Below are 27,668 nucleotides of genomic sequence, written 5' to 3'. Positions count from 1 at the left end.
TACACCCAAATCTTCCTCTCTCACCTTAGCTCAAAAACATCTCTTCCATAAATACATCCTAAATCCCTTCAACTTGAAAGGAACAGTTCCTGCTCTGTGACCTCTCATAACTTGATGTCTGTGTCCTGCAGAAGGTATGAATCATTTCTCCCTTAAGTGATACTTTCTTTGTTTACATGTCTTATTTTCCACACTTGGCCATTTGGGGACCAATTCAGATTCATCTCCAATTCTTCACAGCTTCTGCAAGTTAAAAGGAGAAGTAGGAAGAGAATCAATATGTACAGGTGGTAATTAGGACAGGATGGAGATAAATAAAGAGGCAGAAAGAAGAATCTTTATGTAGAACAAAGAGCCCTGGCCAGAAGTCAGGAGGTCCAGGTTCACTTTGGTCTCATCATCTTCATCTGTCTATGACAGATCATATGACAGACAGTACAGCAGGCTACAAAAGTATGTTCTACTAAAACAGCAAAAATTTTGATGTGTGGCAACTGTTAACATTAACATTTTAGCAAATCAAGGTCTAGAGAGGTGAAATGACTTGAAGTCACAGTCAATGGCATACTCTGAAAAGAGGAGAGGATAGTCATTCCAGGAACAGAAAGAGTTTATTCCTTTTTTGCCAGCATTGGGATTAGAAAATCTGAATTCCCTGATACCTGGATTTGTTATTTTGTGAAGCATCAAACTCATATCAGGTCAGTAGAGGAGAATATGAAGGAAGGAATTTAATCTGTAGAGGGGTGAACCTCAAGAGAGAAAAAGAGTTTATGAAAAAAGAAATACAACTGGCCACTAAAAATGTAGGGGAAAAGTTAAGCATTTCAAGTAACTAAGGAAATACAAAGTAATTCTCAAGACGCCATCTTCACTTACAAAATTGGCAAAGATTTTTTTTAAAAAAAGAATATTCATTGTTGGCAAGTGTGCTGGGAAACAGGCTCTCTCATAGATTGTTGAGGGTGGTATAAAGTGATCTAATTTTTGTTAGGGCAATTCAGAAGGATGTATTATTAATACAGGGCTTCCCTGATAGCTCAGTTGGTAAAGAATCTGCCTGCAATGAGGGAGACCTGGGTTCGATCCCTGGGTTGGAAAGATCCCCTGGAGAAGGGAACAGCTACCCACTCCAGTATTCTGACCTGCAGAATTCCATGGACTATACAGTCCATGGGTCACAAAGAGTCGGACACGACTGAGAGACTTTCACTTTCATTATTAATACAAGTGTGAAATTGGTTCATGCCCTTTAATCCAGAAACTCTCCATTCTAGAAAATTATCTTAAGAATCACAAATATGGTGCTCGCTTTGGCAGCACATATACTAAAATTGGAATAATACAGAGAAGATTAACATGGCCCCTGTGCAAGTGACGCATTCCATATTTTTACACCAATACAGTATACTAACGCATATATATGGAATTTAGAAAGATGGTAACGATAACCCTGTATGCAAGACAGCAAGAGAGACATAGATGTATTGAATAGTCTTTTGGACTCTGTGGGAGAGGGCAAGGGTGGGAAGATAGGGGAGAATGGAATTGAAACATGTAAATTATCATATGTGAAACAAATCGCCAGTCCAGGTTTGATGCATGATACAGGATGCTCGGGGCTGGTGCACTGGGATGACCCAGAGGGATGGGATGGGGAGGGAGTTGGGAGGGGTTCAGGATGGGGAACACATGTACACCCATGGCGGATTCAAGTCAATGTATGGTAAAACCAATACAATGTTGTAAAGTAAACTAAATAAATAATTTAAATTAAAAAAAGAATCACAAATATGCACAAGGCTATAAACTGCAGTGTGACATGTTTTACTGTTAAAATAAATTATGCTTTATCCATTCCATGGAATATTATACAACAATGATTTAAGCTAACATTTATTGAATAGCATACTATTGCCAGACACTGTGCTAAGTTATTTAAATACATTATTAATTTTTAGTCACTAGAACAAGACTACAAAGGCAGTCATCCCCATTTTACAGATGAGGGCCCTGAAGCTCAGAGAGGTTAATTTCTCCCAGGCCACACTGCTAATAGATTGAATAGAGTGGGTTTGACCCTAGGTCTGTCTGATGCCAAAGCCCATGGCCTCAACCACAGGACTCTATAACCTTTGCAACCATTAGAAGTCATATGTTAGAGGAATAGTTAATGAAATTTTAAACTGATCCTGATATAAATGGCAAATTTAAAAAGCATGATATAAAATTATAGCTCTATAATTAATATATAAATAATATGATGACAATTTTATTTCCAAAGTGCAAGTATATATTTTTCACAGAAAAACTACTGTAAGGATTCATACCTGTTAGTAATGGCTGGCTACCTCTGGATAGTAGTAGTATAGGTTATTTTTATTTTCAGTTATGATTTTCTGTATTTTCCATTTTTCTATAAAGAACAGGTATTGCTTGTATAATCAACAAAAATTAAAAATGTTAATGTAAAAAGAGGTCTGAAAGCAAAACTTTTGTAGCCTTCATAGTTACAATATGTCCGTAGCAATACTTCATTTTTTAACTGTGTGATTAATTTTTTAAATTTAATTAATTAATTTTTTTCTTGGCTGCACTGGATCTTCATTGCTGAGTGTGGACTTTCTCTAGTTGTTGCGGCAAGTGGGGGCTAGTCTCTAGTTTTGGTGCTTGGGCTTCTCATTGCGGTAGCTCCTCTTGTTGTGGGTTTCCCAGGTGTTGCTAGTGGTAAAGAATCCACTTGCCAGTGCAAGAGATGCTAGAAACTCGAGTTCAATCCCTGAGTCTAGAAGATGCTCTGGAGTAGGAAACAGCACTTCACTCTAGTACTCTTGCCTGGAAAATTCCATGGGCAGAGGAGCCTGGTGGGCTATAGTCCATGGGGCCACAAAGAGTCAGATATGGCTGAGCACACAAACTTACTCTTGTTGTGGAACATGGGCTCTAGGGCACTCAAGCTTCAGTAGTTGCAGCACAGGGGCTCAGTAATTGTGGCTTGTGGGCTCTAGAGCACAGTCTTATTAGTTGTGGCACACAGGTTTTGTTGCTCCATGACACACAGAGTCTTCCTGGATCAGGGATCGAACCCATGTCCCCTGCACTGGCAGACAGATTCTTAACCACTGGACCACCAGAGAAGTCTTAGTGATTAATTCTTTTATATTGGTATTGGATCAGAGAGGAGCCATCTTTTCAATCATTCTTTGGGGTAATCTCTTTAGAGATGAGGAATTATGTAGCTGTGCGATCTCTAGGGACTTTGATCACAATAAAATGTCCTTCAGACCATAAGTTCTTGCATTTGTGTGATCTGTAATAGTCCCCAGTTTTTGGACCATGGACCCACGAGGAGGAGGGAAGGGTAACTTAGTTCAAGGAGTCCACAGATCTTTAAATGTATAAGTGTCTTTCTCACTCTGTAAGTACTAAAAGTACAGCTCCTTTGTAGGTGTGAGTGGGTGAAGTGAGATTTTTTTTTTTAATTTTAAGAAGGGGCCCTTATGTTGGGAACCACTGAAGTAGAAACTAAAAATGGTGGCTATTTAATCAGCAGTGTCAGGAATCATCCCTTATATGTAGGATCTAAAAGGACATAATACAAATGAACTTATTTACAAAACAGAAACAGATTCACAGACTTCAAGAACAGCTTATAGTTGCCGGGGGAAAGGATGTGGGAAGGGATAGTTTGGGAGTTTGGGGATGGACATGTACACACTGCTATATTTAAAATGGATAACCAACAAGGACCTACTGTGGAGCACAGGGAACCCTGCTCCAAGTTTTGTGGCAGCCTGGATTGGAGGGGAGTTTGGGGGAGAATGGATACATGTATATGTATGGCTGAGTCCCTCTACTGTCCATCTGAAACTATCACAATATTGTTAATCAGCTATACTCCAATAAAAATTAAAAGTTTTAAAAAAGAGAGATGTTCACTTCTTGCCATTGTATCAAAGTTTGCACATCTTTGTCCAGCATGAAAAGATACCACTTATATCATCTGCAATCATTATCTTAGCCACCCATCCTAATCAGATGTGTGTTCATTCACCAAACTGTCAATTGGTTTGGTACATTTAACTTTTTCACTCTTGTCTTACCTGTTGACTTCAAAAGCCGAACATGTCTCAAGAATAGCTTATTACAGAACACTGATCTCACTCCCCTACCACACCAAATTTGCTTCTTCTGTTTTCCCCTCCTGTTGTTGGCAACATTATTCATCTAGCTCCCACATTATAAGCCTTTAACTCCTTCACCTCTCTTACTTTTCATATCCAAGTGATCACTGAATCCAGTGTGCTTTACCTCTTCAATGTATCTCAATGCCATGTTCTCTGCTCCCTCCGCCCTGCAACTGCCTGCCTGTTTTGACAGCTTCTAAATGGATTCTTCCTTTGGGAGACTCACTCCACAAGGTAGACAGAGGGCTCCTACTAAAATGCAAATCTGGTTGTGTCACTCCCCTGCTGAAAATCTTCAGTACCTCCATATTGTCTACAAGATAAAGCCTAGAATCCTCTGCTTATCATTCAAGCCGTGACCCAATCTGGTCACAGCCTCATCTGGTACTCCCCGCCAAAGCACCTACCTGTACTCTGATCGGCACCATATATTTGATTTTTCTGCTGTTTGGAATGTTCTTTTTTGTTTTATATTCTCTGTCTAATGGCAATCCAATTTCTCTTTCATGACTCACCTCAAGAATATTTCCTCTAGGGAGACTTCTGACATGACCAGGTAGGGCTCACTTCATCCATCCCTTCACTCCATCCCATAAATACTTCTACCATTAATGCAATAACACTTTATGGCTTGATTTTCCCCATGTCTGTTCTCTCTGTATGTGAACTCCTCACCATGTCTTTTCATCTCCCAAACTCCAGCTATACTGAACTTGGTGTTCTCTGAGCATGTTGTGCTTTTTTGGGTGACATCCACCTTTGCACAGGTGGCTCCCTCTGCTAGGAATATGCTTCTCCCTTTCTCCCCTTCTCTGCACAGGCAAATATCTCCACATCCTTCAAGACTCATCTCAAATGCAATTGGTCTGAAATCTCTGCATATGCTCAGATTGAGTTAGTTATTCCATATTCTTGCTCCCCTAACCTTCTGGTGAAACCTCATTTATAGCATCTGCTGCATAAGTATTTTATTATCATTATCAGCTTACATGGGCTTCCCTTGTGGCTCAGTGGTAAACAATTTGCTGGCCAATGTAGGAGATACAGATTCAACCCCTGGGTCAGGAAGATCCCCTGGAGAAGGAAATGGTAAGCCACTCCAGTATTCTTGCCTGGAAAATTCCATGGACAGAGGATCCTGACACAGTGCAGTCCATGGGGTCACAAAAGAGCCAGACATAACTTAATGACTAAACAATGATCAGCTTACATGACTGTCCCCCTCCATATCCCACACCTTATCCCCATGAAATGAGATCTCAGACAGCATATCATCTTTTTGTCTCTAGCACAAAGCACAATAGAGAAACGATAGATACTTCCTTGATCAATTATTAACTCAAGTCCTTTATGGTGCTTGATGGCCTGGGAAAAACTATTGGATAGGTCAGTAAGCTTTGAATACTTATTGACATAACTGGTCAAGGCACCCCTGGGTAAGTGCTGCATTTACAAGCCTTTTATATGTTTTGACTCTAAATCTGTCCTTGTTACTTTTCCAGGTGCTTATGCTCAACAACTGATGCACTGCCTGTCTTCACCCACCCCCATGAGCCTTGGTTCTGATGCAACCTATGGTCATGCAGGGATGCCCTTACACCCTCCCACGATGTCATAAGTGGCGGGCAGCTGACAACTTCCATCACAGCCGTAGCCTCCGAAGCACCTGCCCCCAGCCTCAGGTAAGAGGCTCAGAGCAAAAGACAGAACAGTGAAGAGAGGGTGGATGTAGGCTCTGTGTGTGTTCTTGTGGGTATCCATGCTTCTTAAGGCTCAAGGGTAGTCTTCATACACATGAAACCCCTTGCACAGAACGAGGCCTCCTCTGACCCATCCCTGTCGTTCATGAGGCCTTTTATGGGGCAAAGGAAGTGTGCTGATCTGGACAAGCCAAAGAGCCCACAATGACTAAGGTGGCTGGTTTCATGTTAAGCTTCCAGGGGAGGTCCTGGAAAAGTGTGCTCCTTCAGGGCATAGCCTAGGACAAGGCAGGACCTTCCTTTGCCTTGACTTCCCTGCAGTTTCCTCATATGCTGTACCTGCAGAATATTTCCTCTCCCTCCATTGGCTCTTCCTCTCAAGTCCCTGGTCCTACTCACAGCTCCTGGGTTAACCCCACTGAGGATCTCCTGAGCTTCCTACTGGCCTGTCCTCTCTCTCCTCCCCTACAACTGGAGTGGTGGGGCTGAATGTGCCAGCCTGTGTGTGGTGCCAGGTGGGCAGAGGGGGTGTGAGAGACAGTAATCCCAGAGGGCAACCCACTTTCCTGGCAATGAAGGAAGTACAAGGGAAAGTTGACTAGACAAGGGAGATGTATAAGCATATTTTGCCTTGCCCTATAATACTTAACCTTCCCAGGTGGCTCAGTAGTAAAACACCCATCTGCCAGTGCAGGAGACGCAAGAGACTCAGGTTCAATCCCTGGGTGGGGAAGATCACCTGGAAAAGGAAATGGCTACCCACTCCAATATTCTTGCCTATAGAATCCCATGAACAGAGGAGCCTGATGGGCTACAGTCCATGGGGTGGCAAAAAGTCAGACACAACTGAAGCAACTTAGTACACATATTGCTTTGGGGTTCAGAGGCTATGGGAGTGTGTGAAAGTACTATGTTTCTTAGAATCTCACAGATGGACTGAGATGCTGGGTCACTATGGGTGGTGTGAACAGCCACTGAATGTATATGGTGGAGGAAGAGAGATACCAAGGTGGCAGGGATGGAGAATGTAGGTACTGGGGAACGCATGTGGGCGGAGAATGAGAGGCGATGAAGGTCCAGACGTCATAAGGTCCAGGCCTCCCAAGCTGTTTTGACATATCTAACCAGAGAGAATTCACTGCTTGTAATATAGTCTCAAAGCCAGTGTCAACTGAGAGTCCCTCTGCAAACCTCAGTTCAGTTCAGTTCAGTCGCTCAGTCATGTCCGACTCTTTGCAACCCCGTGAATCGCAGCACGCCAGGCCTCCCTGTCCATCACCAACTCCCGGAGTTTACCCAAACTCATGCCCATTGAGTCGGTGATGCCATCCAGCCATCTCATCCTCTGTCGTCCCCTTCTCCTCCTGCCCCCAATCCCTCCCAGCATCAGGGTCTTTTCCAATGAGTCAACTCTTCACATGAGGTGGCCAAAGTATTGGAGTTTCAGCTTCAGCATCAATCCTTCCAATGAACACCCAGGACTGATCTCCTTTAGGATGGACTGGTTGGATCTCCTTGCAGTCCAAGGGACTCTCAAGAGTCTTCTCCAACACCATAGTTTAAAAGCATCAATTTTTCGGTGCTCAGCTTTCTTCACAGTCCAACTCTCACATCCATACATGACCACTGGAAAAACCATAGCCTTGACCAGACGGAACTTTGTTGGCAAAGTAATGTCTCTGCTTTTTATTTATTTATTTTTTTTTTCTTTTTTTTTGTTTTCTTCTCTTCTTTTTTTTTTTTTTTTTGTCTCTGCTTTTTAATATGCTGTCTAGGTTGGTCATAACTTTCCTTCCAAGGAGCAAGCGTCTTTTAATTTCATGGCTGCAATCACCATCTGCAGTGATTTGGAGCCCAAAAACATAAAGTTTGACACTGTTTCCACTGTCTCCCCATCTATTTCCCATGAGGTGATGGGACCAGATACCATGATCTTAGTTTTCTGAATGTTAAACTTTAAGCCAACTTTTTCACTCTCCTCTTTCACTTTCATCAAGAGGCTTTTTAGTTCCTCTTCACTTTCTGCCATAAGGGTGGTGTCATCTGCATATCTGAGGTTATTGATATTTCTCCTGGCAATCTTGATTCCAGCTTGTGCTTCTTCCAGTCCAGCGTTTCTCATGATGTACTCTGCATAGAAGTTAAATAAGCAGGGTGACAATATACAGCCTTGACGTACTCCTTTTCCTATTTGGAACCAGTCTGTTGTTCCATGTCCAGTTCTTACTGTTGCTTCCTGACCTGCATACAGGTTTCTCAGGAGGCAGGTCAGGTGGTCTGGTATTCCCATCTCTTTCAGAACATAGTTTATTGTGATCCACACAGTCGAAGGCTTTACCTACCCCTTCCCCAGAGTGGGATTTTCAGAGGGTTGAGGGATTGAAAACCGTGGGTCCTTCCAGAAGACTTGTCCTGCTCGTTGCCCACTCCCTGCAAGCTTTACTACCTAGGCAGTGGGACATGAGGGCTTAATTTTATGACAGAGAATGGTGAGATCAAGCCTTCTCTTGGTCACAAGAACAGAAGTAGAAGGCTATTGATAAGGAAAGAAATCAAGGATTAGTCATCATTTGCCTGAGGGCCTAGCTCTGCTAGAGGGGACTGTGATTCGTAGGGGGAACTCTGAGGGGAGAACAGGGTGAAGGAGCCTATTAAGGGAGCCAAACTGGGGGGTGGCGTTTAGGAAACTAGAGCTTCCCTGGTGGCTCAGATGGTAAAGAATCTGCCCTCAATGCAGGAGACCAGGGTTCAATCCCTGGGTCAGGAAGATCCCCTGGAGAAGAAAATGACAACCCACTTCAGTATTCTTGCCTGGAGAATTACATGAACAGAGGAACCTGGTGGACTACAGTCCATGGGGTCACAAAAGAGTCGGACATGACTGAGTGATTAACACTTTCACACTTTTCACACTTAGGAAACTGAGAAGGCTGGAGGGACTGAAAGGCTAACATGGGTGGAGCCCAGTTCATCATGGGTGCTTCCATCAGAACCATGACAATTTGGTTGTGGCTGGATCACAAGAGCCCGTTTCTAACTCTAGGGCATTCCCAGCCCAGGGAACTCTGTGAGGATGGCTTGGGACCAACCAGTTACCCCAGCATAAACCAAGCTGTGACCCGGAGCTAGAGCTGCTCCCTGCTCTTTGCCTGTTGTCCCTTGCCATTCACCCCATGTGGCCCCAGCCTGGACCCCAAGAAAGGCTCAGGCAGCTGCTCTAACTATTCCTGTAGGTGGGCCTCAGCATGGAAACAATGTGGAACTGTGGAAAGCCCAGAAGACTCTGTGGGAGATAAATGAGGATGGGAACAGAACCCTTTTTGGTCAAAACGAAGTGTTTTCCCTCAGTGCTGGGGCGTGGGGGGGTGTCAGCTTGGGAATGTTAACCTTTCCCCAGGCAAGTCTGCTGGAAAAGGAGTGGCCACCTCCAGAAGGGCCCCTCAGGCCAGTAGCCCAGGACAGCAGAGGCAGGGCACAGGAGCCTCCCTGCACCGAGCTCCTGTGTTCCATCTTGCCCTCCCCCACCCTGCAGAAGTCCAGCGCGCATGCCCATAGACCATATGTATCCCCCTGGCCTTAGAGTGCAGGGGGAGGTCTGTGGGGACAAGGCTCTCTGTCCTCTCTTCCCAAAGGCAGGGCAGAGCCCCCACTCGTTTTCACTGCTGGCTTGGGTCAGTCTTCTCCTGCCCACCATCCCACGGCTCTGTCCTCTAATACACCCTCACTGTCTCTGAGGACGCTTACCTACTAAAGGACAAGGCTGATCCTCAAGCTCATTGTCTTGCCAGGCCTTGGTGAAACTGCTTACCAGAGGTTTGTCACCAAAGTGATCTGATCTTTTCCTCCACCTCAGGGTAGGGGAGAGGGAACTAGAGGCAGAGTGAGTTCTTTGTGTCTTCCAGGCAAAGGGAACATAAATCAACAGAAGCTCCCCTCTGCGTACCCCTCCTCAGCACCATGGAATGCCCAGTCCCACTCTCACCATCCTTGCCAGCCTGGGAGGGCCCTCCTGGCCCCGGTGTGGCGGGCCCAGTTGGGAGCGAGCCGGAATTCCCCAGGGACAAAGCCCTGATTCACCATCCCCAATCCTGACATAGCCGCCCCCTCTGGATTCCTGGGGGGTCAGTAAACAAACAGGGTGACAGATCCCGCCTCCTGGCCTGGCTCAGCTCTGCTCGCCCTCCCTGAGGGAGCCTGCTCAGAGCCTGTCTGGACTCTGCCTGCAGCTCACCAAGCGCTGGGTCTGAGTTCATTCGGAGGAGCATCATGGGGCTGCCTAATCCTGCAAGCGGGTCCCCAGGCGGCACAGGTAGGGTCCACTCATGGGAACGCAGAGCAACTGACTCTAGAGCTGTGCCCTGGAGTTTTGCTGTTCTCCCACCTCTCCTTCTGTGTTTGGCTGTGAGCTGTGGGAGTTTTTTCTTTTTTTAAATCTTGAATATTCTTTATTCTATATATTCATGTGTGCTGAGTCACTCAGTCATGTCCAACTCTTTTTGACCCATGGACTACAGCCCACCAGGCTCCTCTGTCCATGGGGATTCTCCAGGAAAGAATATTGGAGTAGGTTGTCATACCCTTCTTCAGGGAATCTTCCCAACCCAGGGATTGAACCTGCATCTCCTTTGTCTCCTGCACTGGGAGGTGGATTCTTTAGCACTAGTACCACCTGGGAAGCCCTCTCTTAGTACAGGTTGGTTATGCTTAACTGCTAACTCCTATGATTATCACTCTTACTATCACAAATTCTGCCAGCACTACTGCCCAGATGAGATCCTGGAGGTACTTGTGTTAGGTTAGAACTGTTCAAATTGCCCAAACACTGGCAACCATGGCATTCAAGGTAAGCCATAGGCTCATAGTTCAGTGTTCCAGAGTTTACTCAACCTTCTAGAAAAGAAAGCTGAAGGGCTGTTGTACAAATTCAGAGAGAGAGACAGATAGAGAGAGCCATCTGTAGTAGATGTCCTACTTCCAAGGGGGCCTTGGTGCCCCCTTCTCCCTCTTCACCACTTGTATTTCCCACCACAGTCAGGAGAGTCCTAAAGAGCACTGCTCATCTTCAATGGGTTGAGAAAGGGCTAAGACAGGATTTGGGGTCCTGATCTCCAAAGAACTCTGACCAGAATCAACAGCTAAGAGGCTCCCATCATTTGCTCACCCTGTAGGGTATTATGGGGGTTGGGGGAATGGGGGTTGTGCCAAATAGCCCTTCAGGAGTTAGCTATCTCCCTAGCAGATCAAGACATGCTCAGGCAGAAGCAGAAGGGAGTGAAGGACAGGGGAGTGTGGAGAGGAAATCTCAACCTGGGGAAACCCATCTGCATGCCTGCCTGTCTACCTTCTCCCCTTCTGTGGAAGGAAAATGGCCCTGCTGGTGGCTGAGCCTCCTCTAGTCTCTCCTTTCCCCCAAACCATACATCTTTCCCACACAAGACTCTCCAGGCAAGTTGGGAAACTAATTTTTCCATTAAAACCACAGCTCAAAGTGCTTAACATGTGTGTTAAGCCCGTGTGTGTGGGCTACACTCCATGGGGTCACAAAGAGTTGGGCATAACTGAGCACAGCACAGCAGTAAGAGAGGACCTTGCCATGAACAGAACCACAGAGTCTTTCTTTCTCTCAACCACTCAAACACATCCTAGAACCAGCCCCTTCTCCCCTCCCCACCCCTCTGCCCCGTTCACACTTGTCCCATGCTTGGCTTGGCACAGACAAGGGTGTAGCACACTCCAGGGATTGTAGAGGTGTCTGTGTTTCTGTACAGGTTAGAGCTGCTGCCACCACCCCCGCACCACCTCACGATGGTGCTGGGGTATCCTGCCTAAGTCCAAAGCTATTCAACGGGTCTGTTGGTGCCGCCAGAACCCTGGAACCACCAGCCATGAATCTGTGTTGGAATGAAATAAAAAAGAAGTCTCACAATCTCCGGTAAGGCCTGGAGCCTCGAAACAGGGGCTTTGGGGCATTGGTGGGGATGGTGTTTGGCTCCTCTTGCTCGTCACCCTCTTCTCAGCCTTCCTGTCAGCTTCATCCTCTATTTTTCCTCCTTTTCATGCTCTGGTGCTGGGGGAAGAACCCTGGGTCAGAAGTCAGGAGACTTGGATTTGAGTCTCGGTCTTTTTCCTTTATTTTTATTTATTTTTTTAACACCAAAAACATTTTGTATTGGGTTATAGGCGATTAACAATGCTGTGGTAGTTTCAGGTGAATAGCAAAGGGACTCAGCCATACATATACATATATCCATTCGCCCCCAAACTCCCCTCCCATCCCGAGCTCAGTCAGCTGTGTCACCTTGGAAAATTGGTTTCAGTAATCCCTGAATGTTGGCTTCCACTTGTTTGGATTTTTTTTTTAACAACAACAACAAAATGAGTAGAGGAATAATGCTTGTTCTATTTTCCAGTGTTGTTATGAGGACTCAAATAAGATATGAAAATGCTTTTTGCACTTAAAAGCGCTGATGTATAAATGGAGGATTTGATTACTGCCTGCCTTCCTCTTGTAACTGTCTTCTATCTTAGTAGCTCTCATCTGCTTTTTCACATCTTTTAAAAAATTTTATTTATTTATTTTAATTGCAGGATAATTACAATATTGTAGTGGTTGTTAGCCCTCTCTTCCCACCACTGCTTATCCCCCACCCATGCCTCCCTAAACTAAGAGCAAATCAGTAGGAGCCTGAAGGCAATTTCTAACTTAGTTGTCCCTCTTTCCTCTACCCTTCTTTATAACTTCTCTCCCACTACCCTTCCCCAAACACACACTTTTCCTCTCTACTATCATCAAAGACCAAACTCCTGGCTTCTGGTGGGTTCTGGTGGAGATGAGGAGTGTACAGAAGTTGAAGGAATGCAGGCTCTGAAATCAGACAACCCTGAGTTCAAATCCAGTGACTTTACTGTGTGACCTTGGGAAAATTACTTAACTTCTCTGGTCAACACCAGTGGCTACCTCTCAAGGTTGCTCTGAGAATTAGTAGAAGGAAAAATTTATGTAATACCTTGGCCAAAGAGGTAGAGATGGAATGACCAGTTACCAGTCATCTAAGGGGAATGGGTTCAATGACTACACACAGCCTGGACTGGCCTTTGGCTTCCTACCACTTGGACTTCAGTTCATGGCTCATTTGTGGGGAGAGGGGAAGGCAGACAGAGATTATTACGCTGCACATGTTTTCCTCCTTCTGTATGTCAAGCTTCTAGCCATGTTGCCCTCATCCTTTGGGACCCCTGGGCTGCTTGTATTTGTATGCAACCTCACACACATGCGTGCCCACACTCAGTCACCTGGCATACCCTTTCCACCCACTGCATTGCTCCTGCTCAGAAGGTAGCCTCTGAGAAGCCTCTGAGGATGAACAGTTTGGCATGACTTGAGTTCCTCCAGGACAAGAGGGCAACAAGACAGCTGTCTCCACTAACGCCCTTGCTTACTTTGCTACCCTTCACAGCCTGATTCTGGGTGCACAGCTGAATGGACTGAAGTCCACCAAATGTTTTGGTACCACGCTCTATGGGGTGGTGTCTTGGGAGGCTCTGTGGGTGGGTCAGAGGGTGGGTTCTGGGCCTTCTCCCACTTCGACCAGAGAAGCACCTCTTTCATTTGTTTATATAGTAACATTCCACGTACATATCTGCTGGGGAAAAATGTTTTGCCACTTAACAAGAGGACTGAAAATCACTGGTTTTACCATTGTGTGCAGTGCCCGGCTAGAGGCCTTCTCAGACCACAGTGGAAAGCTTCAGCTCCCTCTCCAAGAGATAATTGACTGGCTCAGCCAAAAGGATGAGGAATTGTCAGCTCAGCTGCCCCTACAAGGGGATGTGGTCCTGGTGCAACAGGAGAAGGAGACACATGCGGTAGGTTAGAGTTACAGAGGCTGTGGTGTGTAGTCTCTCGGTTGGGAAGGGATGTCTTCTGCAGTGCCCTGACAGACAGATGCTCAGTCTCTGCTTAGATGCATAAAGTCACTGGAAGCTGTATGCAGTCCTACTGGTCTGTGGATGGCGCTCCAGAGAATAAGTCAAATCTCCCCCCTCTATACATCCCATCCAATATTGGCCTCCCTTAAAATGCTTCCCTGATTTTTAACGAGGACATGGGAAATGAACATAAAATAATATTCAGTGAAAAAAACACAAGATACAAAGCTGTTTATAGGTAGATCTCAATTGTATAAAAATCAATATAGATGTGTACGTGTGTATACACACATAAGAAGGAACTCTATCAAAATCTTCACAATGGGTAACTCCAGGTGATGAAATTAGTTCTTTTTAATTTTCTTCTTTTCATCCTTTTCTGAAATTTCTAAGATTTCTGTGACATATCTTTCCTCTATAATCAGAAAATAACAACAAATGTTTCTTAAAATGAACACAGATGCACTGGAAGAAATGATCATTATGTGATGTGATGTTACAGAGATGTCAGCTCTCACTACAAAGGCAATCATATTATACAAATGTATCAAATCAGTATATTGTGCTAAATCAAATCAGTACATTGTGTTAAGTTTACACAATGTTATAGGTCAATTATAGCACAATTTAAAAGATGAATACAGGATGGAATACAACACAGCAAGAAAATAAACTATAAATGTGTGCCACAGTATGGCTGAATTTTAAAGACAATATATTGAGTGAAAAAAAGAGTCAAATACAAAAAAGAGTACATATAGTGTGGTTCCATGTATATAAGGTTTAAAATTTGGCAAAACTAATCAGTGGTGGTACAAGTCAGGATAGTTGTTACCTTGGGGGAGGGGAGGAGGAGAGAGTGACTGAAAGAGGTCATGACAGGGCCTTCTGGGATGCTGGTGGAGTTCTGTTTCTTTATCTCGGTACTGGTTACAGATATGGAATCACTTTATGAAAATTCATCAAGCTGTGATGAAAAGTACACTTTTGATTTACATACTTGTGTGTATTTTGACAAAAATTTAAACTTTTCATATAAATCTAGCCCATCCTGGTTCTGATTCCTTAAAGCCCCTGACTTCCTGAGTCTTCCAAAGAAGCAAGATTCCTAGCCCCAAGTCCCCATATTTCTCTCTACCTTGTGGCATAGACAGATCCGTTTCAGAGTAAATAGACCTTCCAGTATCAAAGTTATTATTTTGCCTATAGAGAAGACTGCTCCTCTTTTAGTCTGAGTAGCCCAAAGGTACAGGATATCAAGTTGCACTGAGGAGAAGAAAGATTGTCAAGTGCAGGATGGAATTCAAAGCAATTGAAAGATTTTCCTTCCCCATTGACCATGTTGCTAAACTTCACAGGCCTTTATGGACGATGTCAAGTCTCGAGGACCCTATATTTACTCTGTGCTGGAATCAGCTCAGGCCTTCCTGTCCCAGCACCCATTTGATGAATTAGAGGAGCCTTGTTCTGAGAGCAAAGGTGGGTGGTCTTCCTCTCTTTCATCTTCTTCTTGAGCTATGAACCATTAAACACCTTTATGTCCATCCCAAACACATTTTCTCAGCTGTTACCTAGGAGGATAATTTATTACTAGAAGTCCAAAATTGGGAAGGAACAAGATTCACACTCTAAGAAAAAGCAAAGAGAAGACCCTGGAGCAGGGGAGACGAGTGTTTGGCCCAAAGCTGTATGTGGCTCTCTGGAGCATCGTGTGTGGCCATCTAAGAAGGCATGAAAAAGAAATAAAAAAGACTCAGATGCATTAAACAAACTCAGTAAATAGAAGTAGTAGTGTGTTCTTTTAAAACGTACTGCTTTATTCCAGTAGAGAAAGGCATGTGACACTGCTCCAATCAACTAGCAAATAAAAATTCTTTCAAAAAATCTTTAAAAATTAGGTGATGGTACTTGAGAAGAAAACTGACTGTGGCTCTTTAATTCTGACCCTGGTGATTTCTGGTTCTCTTTCTCTGATGGAGTGGGTCACTGTAGGTCCAAGTTTAAATAAGGCAGCAGGGTGGGATCCATGGTGTTTAGCTCCAAGTGATGGCCCAGCAAGCCCTCTTCTCCAGAAAGAAGCTTTGACACTCTGAGACTGGCTATGAATGACCTGACAGGACCCTTCAATAATGGAGCCCTTTGTTGATGCTGTTGACCCTCTCAGTTTACCTCAAGCCCCTCCTCCTGAGTACTAACCAGTACTCAATTTACCACCCAATGGGCCTCAGATAGAACAAGCTCAAGAGAGCAGGACAATTCCAATTAGCCTGGAGTTTGGGAGCTCTGAATCTACTTTTCAAGGGAGGTCTGAGGGAGGAGAAGGAAAATTACAATTTAGAAGCCTAGGTGGAAAGGCTGGGAAAGTTATACTAACCTCTCCTCTGCTGGACCTTCATAAAATGCCTCCCTTCTTTGGAAGGAACTGCACAACAGACACTGGGCTTCCCACATGGCGCTCGTGGTGAAGAACTCACCTGCCAATGTAGGAGACATAAGAGATATGGGTTCGATCCCTGGGTCAGGAAGATCCCCTGGAGGAAGAAATGGCAACCCACTCCAGTATTCTTGCCCGGGGAATCCCATGGACAGAGGAGCCTGATGGGCTACAGTTCATGGGGTCACAAAGAGTTGGACGTGACTGAAGCAACTTAGCACACACACACAATAGACACTAATGCAAAATCACATTCCAAGGTCATGTGACTAGAACTCTGGATGATTGGCCTTACTGTGCCTCTTAAATATTTTACTCACTCTCTACCTTGCCCATTTCTTAAGAATATGAGGAAATCCTCAGATACTATAGGTGGAAAACACCAAAATGGTCTCTTGACTGTGGTGGTGGATCCATGAGCCTACACATGTGATAAAATCACATAGAACAAAACACACACACATACACAAATGACTAAAAGTAAAATTGGGGAATTCTGAAAAAAATTTCTGGATTGTGTCAATGTCAATATCCTGATTGTTATACTATAATTTTGCAAGATGTTACTATTTGGGGAAACTAGCTAAAGAGTACATGAGATCTCTATTATTTCTCACAATTACATGTGAATTTACTATGAACTCAAAATTAAAGTTTTAATTTTTTAAAAAGCCACATTTATAAAAGGAGCCCAGCCATAAAAATATGTATTTGTGTGTGTATGAAAACACACACACAGCACACACATGTTTACAAAAGGCTGTTTTTGTCTTTCCGTGGGCTACCCTTGCCTGGCTGGCCTGACCTGACTTCATGACTGCCCTTGCAGATACCTCTCCTAGACAGCGGATCCAGAATCTTAGCCGCTTTGTGTGGAAGCAGGCAACAGTGGCCAGTGAACTCTGGGAGAAGTTGACAGCCCGCTGCGTGGACCAGCACCGCCACATTGAGCACACTCTGGAGCAGCTGTTGGAGATCCAAGGGGCAATGGAGGAATTAAGTGCAACTCTGACCCAGGCCGAGGGAGTCCGAGCCACTTGGGAGCCCATCGGGGATCTCTTCATTGATTCACTTCCCGAGCATATCCAGGCTCTTAAGGTATGCAGGCCCTCTCCCCTGGCTACAGCCTACCCAGAGACCAGATACTCCACCCAGACCCTGACAGTGTTCCTGATGCTGAGGCTCCACTGTTGCCCTGGACTTCAACAGAGTCTCTCCCAGTTTCTCTGCTGGATTTGGGGGCTAGTTTAGCTGAGGGTTTACCTGGTTGGGGAAGCGCTTCCCTGGTGACTCAGATGGTAAAGAATCCCCCTGCCATGCAGGAGACCTGGGTTCGATCCCTGGGTTGGGAAGATCCCTGGAGAAGGGCATGGCAACCCACTCCAGTATCCTTGCCTGTAGAATTGCATGGACAGAGGAGCCTGGCGGGTTGCAGTCCTTGGGGTCACAAAGAGTCAGACATGACTGAGCGACTAACACACTTAGCTGAGGTCTCCTCTGTCCTACTGTCTTCTCTTTCCCTGGTGTTTTCTGAGAGAAGAAAAGGAAGTAAGGACAATGCCCACCCCCACCCCCCATACACACACATCTTAGTCTGGTTGCCCTAATATGCAAGCATGGAAGCTGTGCTACTAAAACAAAATCTCTGGGTAAAGAGGAAGGAGTTGGTGTGGATGACTAATGGTTCCTCTTTCCTACTGTCTACCTGCTGTGGGACTTGGATCCTGGTTCCATAGCTATTCAAGGAAGAATTCTCCCCCATGAAAGATGGAGTGAAGTTAGTAAATGATCTGGCCCATCAACTTGCCATTTCTGATGTGCACTTGTCAATGGAGAACTCCCGGGCTTTGGAGCAAATCAATATCCGGTGGAAACAGCTACAGGTAAAGGAGAAGCCTAAAGTGAACTATGGGAGAAAGATTTGGTATAACTAGGCTTGGTGATGGGGGTACTTCTCCAGGCCTTCAGGAAGTAAAGGGGCATTGAAATGGGATCTATGTGGGGAAATAGTTGTATAGAATTTGGGGCCAGGAAACAAGCTTCTCAACCTCTAAACTGCAGGGAGTAATTAAAATAGTCTGAGAGGGACCTGTCTGCATTTGGGCACTCAGAGTAGACAGGGGCAGATGAAGAGTGACTGTGGCCTGGAGTTAGAGATGCTCTTCTCTTACCTCTGGGAGTGACATGGGAGAACTAGGATTTGGGTGAATGGTGGGAGGATCTGAAACTGGAGAAGAGGCAGCCTTGGAGGGAATTCACAAAGATGGCCGGAGGCACCTGGAAATCCCACCCTGGATATGTGGAATGAGGCCACTGACTTCCTGCATATTCTTTCCATAGGTGTCAGTTGGCGAGAGACTTAAGCAGCTTCAGGATGCTCACCGGGACTTTGGGCCTGGGTCACAACACTTCCTCTCCTGTATGTGAGACAAGCTATACTTCACTTTGTAGAACCTCAGCCACTTTCCAACAGAGTCTACTGTTGTCTGTTGGGGACCTGGAGGGAGCCCAGTGTACCTTGGCATCTAAGAAGCAGTAGAAGAAAGCAGTGTAGGATAGTGGTTAAAAGTACAAGCTCTTGAGTCAGAGAGACCTGGATCTGAGTAAGAGCTCCTCAACTTCATAGCCGTGCAAGCTTGAAAAAAATAGCTTAACCTTTCTGAACTTCAATTTTCCCGTATATAAAAAGAGGGAAAAATATGACCTAGCTCATAGAGTTATGGGAACTAAATGACTTTATTGTTCCAAAAATATTTATTGATGGCCTACCATGGCCCAGGTACCATTCTAGGCACTGGGGCTACATCAGTGAACAAAACAGAAATTCTTGGTCTTGGAGAGCTTACATTCTGCTAGAAGAAGCCAAACCATAAACAAATAAGTGAGTGTGTGCGTGTGTGTGTGTGTGTGTGTAAAATGTCAATTGGTGACAGGTGTTCCAGAAAAAAGTAAAGCAGGGAAGGTATGGGTTAGGCAGTGCTGGACTTAATGGAGGAGGCATTTCAATTTTGAATAGGGTGGTTGGGAATGTTGTCACTGAAATCACAACAGAGAGGTGAGGGAATGAGCCACGTGGATATCTGAGGGAAGAGCAGACTGGGCAGAGGAAACAATAACTTCCAGGACGTTAAGGCAGGGGCATACCTGAGGAACAGCAAGGAGACCAGTATAGAAGTGAGTGAAGAGGAGAGAGAGCAAGAGATCAGAATGGGAGCAGGAAGCCAAAGCATGGAGGGCCTGGAGGGCTATGGTAAGAATTAGGATTTTATTCTGAGTAGAATGAAGAACCCTTGCAGGGGTTTGAGCAGAGGGATGACATGATCCAACTTCTGTTTCAACAGAGTTTTGGAGGTCTAGAATAGGAGGAGGGAGACCTGTTAGGGTACATATTGTGATAGTCTAAATGAGGGACGATGGTGACCCAATCAGAGTGGAGATGGTGGAAATGTAACTAGATATGAAAATTAGATATGCACACAGAGCATTCAGCAGAGTATCTGGTACATAGTAGGAACTCAATAAATGTTAATGGCAATTCAGACTATTGAATTATAATGACTGGCATGCAACTACACCTGCAGAAGGCTCTTGTACCCAGGGAAACTGCAAGGAAGAGATTGACCAGATGACTGAGCCTCTCCTGGAACATCTGGAAGTTAAAGACATGGAACAGAAAGAAGCATCATTTTCCAGAGTTTCTCACCGTAGATGAGTAGGCAGTCCTGTTCCCCATTGTCCCACGGGACTGAGAAGCTGGGCCTTCTGGGGCAAGGGCTTTGAGTCCCATGAGGAAAGTAGGGTCACTTCATATCCACAGTAGCACACCAGCTGCTTGCAGCTGAACAGACAAAATGACAGCCTGCTCACGGGGAAGATTGTCAGGGTGGCCAAGGCCACCTGTTCGTGCCCTTGTCATGTCTCTGGCACATGAGGGTATCAGTGACAACCTCTTCTCTGTCCCTCACCCTAACATCAGGGAAGGAAGTGTCTTCATTAGAAGTGTTTGCCCCATGCTCAGGTCCTGTTAAGGGCTGGCAATGAGACTCAGGCATCCCCTTTTGGGCTTAGCTATTTCTTTGGGAGGATAGTACAGGGGAGTAATCAGGGGCCTGAAGAACATTAGTGGCCAGCTTCTTTCTCTTTCTCTTTTCCCTCACCAGCCTCTGTTCAGGTTCCCTGGGAAAGAGCAATTTCACCCAATAAAGTTCCCTACTACATCAAGTGAGTGACCATCTGAATCAGAAACAGGTCAATCACCTGCCCACCCTCTCCCTCCCCTGTCTTTTTTTCTACCTATCCCTTTTACCCCTATCTGTTGGGATTCCTCCATCCAATCCAGTTTTTCCTCTTACTCATCTCAAGAGCTCAATATTCTATCTGGGTAAAGGTGAACCCTTGTGCTTTGGAATCTTCGGTGTTCACCCTCAGATCCTGCTGCTCCTTGTGTCCAACCTCTCACTGAGGGATGTGTGCATGTTTGTCTGTGGGGTGGGGGGTGATATGGACCCTAGTGCTACTGATGCTTTTATTTGTAGCCACCAGGCTCAAACCACATGCTGGGACCATCCCAAGATGACAGAGTTATACCAAACTCTAGGTAAGAATTCAAGGTTCCTGTATAGGGTGGAGATCTATACAGTTGCCTTTGTCCTATAAGAATACAAGGGAATAGTATTCCATTGTGTGTACATATACCATATCCTCTTTATTCATTCATCTGCTGATAGACAGGTTGTTTTCATGTCTTGGCTACTGTAAATAGTGCTGTGATGAATATAGGAGTATATATATCTTTTTGAATTAGTGTTTTAATATTCTTTGAGTAAATACCCAGGAGTGGGGATAGCTGGATCATATATATATACACACACATGCATGCACACACACATATACATGGTAGAACATAATCATAAAAAAGGATGAAATCTTGCCACTTGTGACAACATGGATAGACTTTCAGGATATTATGCTGAGTGACATAAATCAGATAGAGAAAGACAAATACCATATGATTCCATTCATATGTGAATATAAAAAGAAAATAAATGAACAAACCAAACAAATACACATAGATACCAAAAAACAGAGTAGTGTTTACCCGAAAAGAAGGGGTAGGGGAAAGGCAAAATAGGTAAGGGGATTGACTGAATGGTGACAGGTGGAAATAAAATATTTTGTACATGAAACTTATATAATGCTATAAACCAGTGTTGTCTCAATAAAAATAAGAACACAAGGGAATCCCATCCAACAAGCAGATGAGGGTGGAAGTGAATCCTTGTCCTTTTTCCAGTAGCTTCCTTCCTTTCCTCTCTGCATCTCCAACAGGAAGCTCTATTCTCCCCCTAAACAATTTTATCATCACATCAGGGAATTATGCTTATAGATATATGCTAGATGTGCTCTGAAAGACATTATCAAGGCTATGATGAATGTGACTCTCATGTGCCTTATCTTTCACTGCTAAGAGAGACTCACTATTATGTTGTAGATTTTACACATGTTGATGCATGTGACTATAGTTCATTCATTTTCACTGCTGTAGAGTGTTCCATTGTATATACCACAGTTTCCTCATCCATCCTACTGTTAATAGACATTTGGGTCATTTCTACTTTGGAGCTAACAAAAACAGTGCTGCTTGGTTAAAAAAATGTGAAAATCACTGCTCTAGAATATATACAGCTGGCTTGGTTGTAGGATATATGAATGTTCAGTTTTACTACGTAATACCAAGTTGTTTTCCAATATGATTGTGTCAGTTTACACTTCCACTAGCAATTCTCATTCATCCACATCTTTGCTGGCACTTGCTACTGTCAGACTTTTATTTTTTGTCAATCTGACAGGTGTAACATGATATATTGTTGTGGTTTTAATTTGCATTTCCCTGATCTGAGTGGATCTCTTTCCATTCTTGCAGCTGATTTGAACAACATTAAGTTCTCAGCTTACCGTACTGCCATGAAGCTACGCAGAGTCCAGAAGGCACTGCGCTGTAAGTCTCCCATCACACTTCCCTTATGGCCTTCATCCTTCCTCATCAATTGGCTGTTTCCCACTCCCATCCCACCTTGGCCAAGGTTGTTGGTCAGCTTTGTGGGGACTCTCCAAAGGTTGGGATATGCTGGCTGTGGACACCTGATCTTTCCAGGGCTCTTCTATTTTCTCCAACTTCCAGACTCGTTTCCAAATTAACCCACAGCTCTCCTCTTCCTTGTCCCTTCTTCCCTGCCCAACACAGACAATCAAGCTAGTGTTTTATGGCAAGAAGTATCCAGCAAATGGTTTGGAGCCATTGAAGGCTTGTGTTCTTTCACCATCTTGGGGTTATTGGATGTAGCAGCAGAATGATTAAAGCAAATGCCAATGGTTAGGGGACAACATGACTACAGATATAATGTGCCTTCTGTCTTCTCTCTGAGACACTGTCCATCCAATCTTCCTGGACCAAGTGTATCTGGCTAGGCTGATACCAGGATTGGGGGTAATTAAAAAATCCTCCTGAGGTATGTCACATTCACACAGCCATACACGAGCCTTCATAACCAGTGTCTAGGTTTTCAGAACAAGGTTCATGGACCCACCTATTTGCAGTTGAAATGCATGTAAGGACAGAGAAATTGAAAAACTGGTATGGTATTTGGTCCCTGGGAGTTTACCCAAATCCCACCATCTTCTTGAAACTGATATCAAGGATCATTTGGGTATAGAAACATTTGGGGTTAATTTAGGGGTTCTTCTGATGCTTTCTCCCTACTTGGGTTGTGTGTCTTGGTAAAGGGCAAGCTTATTTCATACTTACAAATGGTTAGTCTGGAGATGGAGTCATATTTGGTGATGTTGGTGGCCACATCTCCCTGTCTAGTCCCTGGGCTTCTACTTTTGGCTTTACTTTCTCTTTCTCTCCTTTCCTTCCCAGTGGACCTGGTAACTTTAACCACAGCCCTGGAGATCTTCAATGAGCATGATCTGCAGGCCAGTGAGCATGTGATGGATGTGGTGGAGGTCATTCACTGCCTGACTGCCTTATATGAACGGCTGGAGGAGGAAAGAGGCATCCTGGTCAATGTGCCGCTCTGTGTGGACATGAGTCTCAACTGGCTCCTCAATGTTTTTGATAGGTAAGGGCTTGCTGCCCTGGCAGCCTCCAGGATGAAGTTCCAGGGGGATATCTGGAGTGGACACAGTGGGAAGGGTTTGCTCCCCTGGTGGATCTGGACTCAGCTCAGCTTGGGGTATGGCTGGCACCAAGTCCTGCTGGGATCCACCCTGTGAGGGAAATGACTGCCAAGATGTTAACCCTTTACAGATATTCAAGTTCTCAGTCTCTTCTTTTAAACCTAGCGGTCGCAGTGGAAAGATGCGGGCATTGTCCTTTAAGACTGGCATTGCCTGCCTGTGTGGCACGGAAGTGAAGGAAAAACTGCAGTGTGAGTACAACTCCAAAGTCCGGAAGAGGAGTTGGGTGGAGGGAGGGTTGTGGTGGGAGGAAGAAAGGTGCAAGATAAACAGAAGTTCAGTCTTATGACTCAGCACAGGGCTACTCAGGCTACATTGTAATGCGTCCTGGTACAGGCTATTGCAAAGAATCTACAACAGCCAAAGGCCAAGATGGGTCTAAGGCCCATTATCATTCCCACTGTCACTCCAAGGACATTGCTTCCTTCTGATCTGGTGTAATTACTTGATGGGGATCTGAGTTGGGATTCTGGGATACCCAGGACCTGGACTTTCTAGTTCCATTTCCCAGTGGACCATCAGGCTTAGCCCTCTCCCAATCTGATGCTCAAACTATGTCACATGTTCTGCTGGAGACTTTCCATGGGATAACATGGGCAGTATGCAATAATCCCATTATCTGGGAGGTGGGCAACATGTAATTCTGTAAGTTTAAACCTCTCTGGTACAGTATCTTTGCTTTCCCTCCCATCCTGTATCATTTGTACAGCATTTTGCATTTTTCTGCAGCAGCATCATTAGTTGTCAGGTATTTTTAATGTTCACTGACCACTGTGCTAAATGTGGTGAGTACAAGATCCAGTTAGATGTTGTCCCTGTCTCAAGTGGTTTATAGTCCAGGTGAGGAGACAGAAGTACAGAGAAAGCACTTCTTAGAGTGAGTGCTAATTAGAATAACCTGAATGGGAGAGGATATGTGCTATATCAGATCACAGAAGAGTGAGGACAGCAATCTAGGAAAGCTTTACAGGGAAGAAGACTTTTCAAAGTACATTCATAGCTATGATATAAATTATTTCTCCCAACATTCCTTTCAGATGGGATGGACAGTGATGATGTAGTCTTAATTTATAAGTAAGGAAACTTCAGCATAGAGAGATTCATGACCTACCCAGGGTTTCCCAAGCTAGTTAGTAATGGGTCAAGAACTAAACCCCAGGCCCTCTGCCTTCTAGTTTTGTTTGTTTTCTGGGCCTTAGGTGAGGCATGAAGCAGAGAGACAAGAAACTCTGGAGGAAGTTTTTTAAAATTGGGTTAGAATAGGGGAGTTCCCACAAGGGCAATGTTCAAATATAAGTCCCATAGGCTGTTCCACAGTCATTTAGAGTGAATTCTTAGATGACCAAATGGGTTGAATTATGTCCTCTTTATAGATATCTGTGCAGTGTTTCTTTTCATTTGTGTGGATAATTGAGAGATTGCTGCAGTATGAGACTACGTGAGCTACACAAACAGGAGGAGATAGGGCAGGCTGACCTTGATTCATATTCAGGCACCTTTGAACCCCCAACCCCTTGATCTTGCTTCTTGAGACTGTTTTCCCAGCAGTGTATTTGTGTCTGGCACTGCTCTCACACACAGCTCACTCTCTCTTCACCCTTCCCTCCCCCTCTCTGTGTTCAGAGAGAAAAAAGTGAGATAGACACAAAGAGGGAGAGCATTAGAATGTTCTTAGAGGGCTTCTAGAAGATCAGGGACCTTTAGGTATTCCACTTTCAAAAGTCATTAGCTAAGTCAGTGCACTCTTACCCTCTCCTCTTTTTCTCCTCTTTCTCCTCACACCATTCCCTGGCCATTTCTGTTGTGGACTTGGCCATGACTTATGGTGGGGCCAGCAGACCTCTTCAGCCAAGTGGCCAACTCAGGCAGCCAGTGTGACCAACGCCATCTTGGTGTCCTGCTTCATGAGGCCATTCAGGTGCCCCGTCAGCTGGGGGAAGTGGCAGCCTTTGGTGGCAGCAACGTGGAGCCCAGTGTCCGTAGTTGCTTCCGTTTTGTGAGTATGGAGCTAGGGAGGGAGGAAAGGAGGGATGATGAGACAAAGATTGGGAAGAAGGGAGGGAGGACTCAAAGCTGGGCTTCTGTTCTTGTTTTGCTTTGCTTCAGATATTTGTTTCAAGTTGTATTGGCATATAGTTGCTTTACAATGTTTTGTTAGTTTCAGGTGTACAGTAAAATGATTCAGTTATACATACCCATTCTTTTTCAGATTCTTTACCCATACAGGTTATTACAGAGTACTGAGTAGAGTTTCCTGTGCTGTAGTACTCATATGGAAGGGAGTTTGTTGGGCTGGAACAACAGGGAAGAGGGTTCTCTGGGCTTTTAGGATCAGAGTCCTGTGAGGAGGGCACCAGGTCCACTAGGACAGGGTAGAAGGTGGACACCTCTAAAGAACAGGCAAACCCAGGCCTTGCTGTTTCTCTTCTTCCCATGAGGGCTGCCATTCTAGGCTCAAGACACTTTGGGCCTCAGACATCACTGCCGGGCTTCTTGTTTCCCCAGAGCACTGGGAAGCCAGTCATTGAAGCTTCACAGTTCCTGGAATGGGTCAACTTGGAGCCCCAATCCATGGTGTGGCTGGCTGTTCTGCATCGGGTCACCATTGCTGAACAAGTAAAGCATCAGACCAAGTGCTCTATCTGTAGGCAGTGCCCCATCAAGGGCTTCAGGTAGGGAAAACAATACCTGCTGGAGTGATACTAATAAAAATAGGCAATGTCACATATAAATCATATATTGCAAAACGATGCACTATGTAGTTATATAATTACAACTAATCCATTGTATATATATGTTGTTGTATATGGTTGTAATCCTTTCTATTGCATTCTGTTTAATTTTTGAAAAAGAAAAAAAGATGGAATATTTTTTCAGTTATATTATGAAGTATTCAGACCTAGAAAAATGTATAGCTAAGCAAAGTGGGGGTGGAGTGGGAGAATAGCCCAGAAAAGGAAGTAATTTGTTCTTTGTTTCCCAGGGAGCATTAAGTAGAACCCAAAAGCTCCAGCATCCTGACCTATGAGAACACCTATGTACCAAAAGGTGTGCTGGCAAATGGTTCACAGCCTACTCTCCAGAAAGCAGAAGAGAAACCTGATAGAGCATTGGCTAATTTCCATGGTATAGATACTCCCACTGTGGCCAAAGTCAGGCTACCCACAGGAGGTCAGGAAGAGGTGCACAGCTGTACACCATTTATAGTATTTCCACCACAGGGTACAATAGATGTAGACAACCTCCAGAGCATAAATAATAGTGAAATGGGAAGCGATAAGCTTGAGTATTTATTACTTTAGTTTTTAATACTCTTTGCTTAATTTGAATTTATATGATTTAATTTTTAAATAATAGCTATAGTTAATAACTGACTTGGAAAATTCCTGAAATGTTAACAACTGGCTCTCATGAGCTGGTATGAGCTGGCTCCAGTACCCCATGGTGGGCACCCACCACCAAGCTGAAGAAATAAACAAGATTTTACAATATATTTATATATATGATAAATATTTATATATTTTATGTCTGCTGATTTATATAGTATAAACATATTTTATATAATATGCAAAACAATATATTTGAAGTTTCCTTGATGACATTTCCCTCCTACTCCCACAAAGATAACTACTGTCCTGAATTTGGTTTTCATCATAAAATGCTTGTTTTTATCCCTAGAGACTCAGCAGTAAAAATATGCCTGCTAATGCAGGAGATGTGGGTTTGATCCCTGGGTCAGGAAGATCCCCTGGAGAAGGAAATGGCAACCCACTCCTGTATTCTTGCCTGGGAAACCCCACGGACAGAGAAGCCTGGAGGGCTATAGTGCATGGGGTCGCAAAGGAGTTGGACATGACTTCTTGACTAAATAATAACAACCTTTTTAAAGCTCTAGCACATACTCTTTTTACAACCAATCTGCTTTCTATAAGCAAATGAGGCACAGAGGTAGAGTTTACACTGCTGGCTGGTGTAGCTCTAGGACAAGATGTCAGACCCTCTGACTGCTCTAAGTCTAGATACTTCACCATGCTATGCTACTAGGTCTGGGCAGTCCAGACAGGCTTTGGAATTGGATCTGAATGGCTAGTCTATATTCAGTCATAATAGAGTTATTATAAATAACTTTGAGGAATAACTTTTAGTCAACATGCCCACAGCTGATAGAATCAGTTG

The 27,668-nt window shown here is 44.5% G+C and overlaps 1 protein-coding gene and 1 pseudogene across 4 annotated transcripts in view; both read left to right on the top strand.

The window, feature by feature from the left end:
- DRP2 (dystrophin related protein 2) overlaps positions 1 to 27,668 on the top strand; it is a 49,859-nt gene that overhangs the window by 10,037 nt on the left and 12,154 nt on the right. For 3 of the 4 annotated variants that reach the window (XM_043459112.1, XM_043459111.1, XM_043459113.1), the window contains exons 3-16: positions 5,690 to 5,869; positions 11,656 to 11,819; positions 13,597 to 13,753; positions 15,175 to 15,295; positions 17,080 to 17,348; positions 17,987 to 18,133; positions 18,591 to 18,669; positions 20,411 to 20,471; positions 20,786 to 20,847; positions 22,174 to 22,248; positions 23,173 to 23,374; positions 23,598 to 23,683; positions 25,331 to 25,488; positions 25,998 to 26,164. In XM_043459112.1, coding sequence (XP_043315047.1) covers positions 5,753 to 5,869; positions 11,656 to 11,819; positions 13,597 to 13,753; positions 15,175 to 15,295; positions 17,080 to 17,348; positions 17,987 to 18,133; positions 18,591 to 18,669; positions 20,411 to 20,471; positions 20,786 to 20,847; positions 22,174 to 22,248; positions 23,173 to 23,374; positions 23,598 to 23,683; positions 25,331 to 25,488; positions 25,998 to 26,164 — 1,865 coding nt within the window. In that variant the 5' untranslated portion in view covers positions 5,690 to 5,752. Of the gene's footprint in view, positions 1 to 5,689; positions 5,870 to 10,102; positions 10,197 to 11,655; positions 11,820 to 13,596; positions 13,754 to 15,174; positions 15,296 to 17,079; positions 17,349 to 17,986; positions 18,134 to 18,590; positions 18,670 to 20,410; positions 20,472 to 20,785; positions 20,848 to 22,173; positions 22,249 to 23,172; positions 23,375 to 23,597; positions 23,684 to 25,330; positions 25,489 to 25,997; positions 26,165 to 27,668 lie in introns of those variants that run through there. The other variant, XM_043459114.1, reaches the window with a different exon arrangement.
- Positions 1,305 to 1,394, top strand: LOC122436144 (annotated as a pseudogene).

Source organism: Cervus canadensis, chromosome X, assembly GCF_019320065.1.
Source record: "Cervus canadensis isolate Bull #8, Minnesota chromosome X, ASM1932006v1, whole genome shotgun sequence".
NCBI classification, from domain to species: Eukaryota; Metazoa; Chordata; class Mammalia; order Artiodactyla; family Cervidae; genus Cervus; species Cervus canadensis.
Note: the sequence above shows the minus strand (reverse complement) of the source record. Positions and strands in the feature narration are given on the sequence as shown.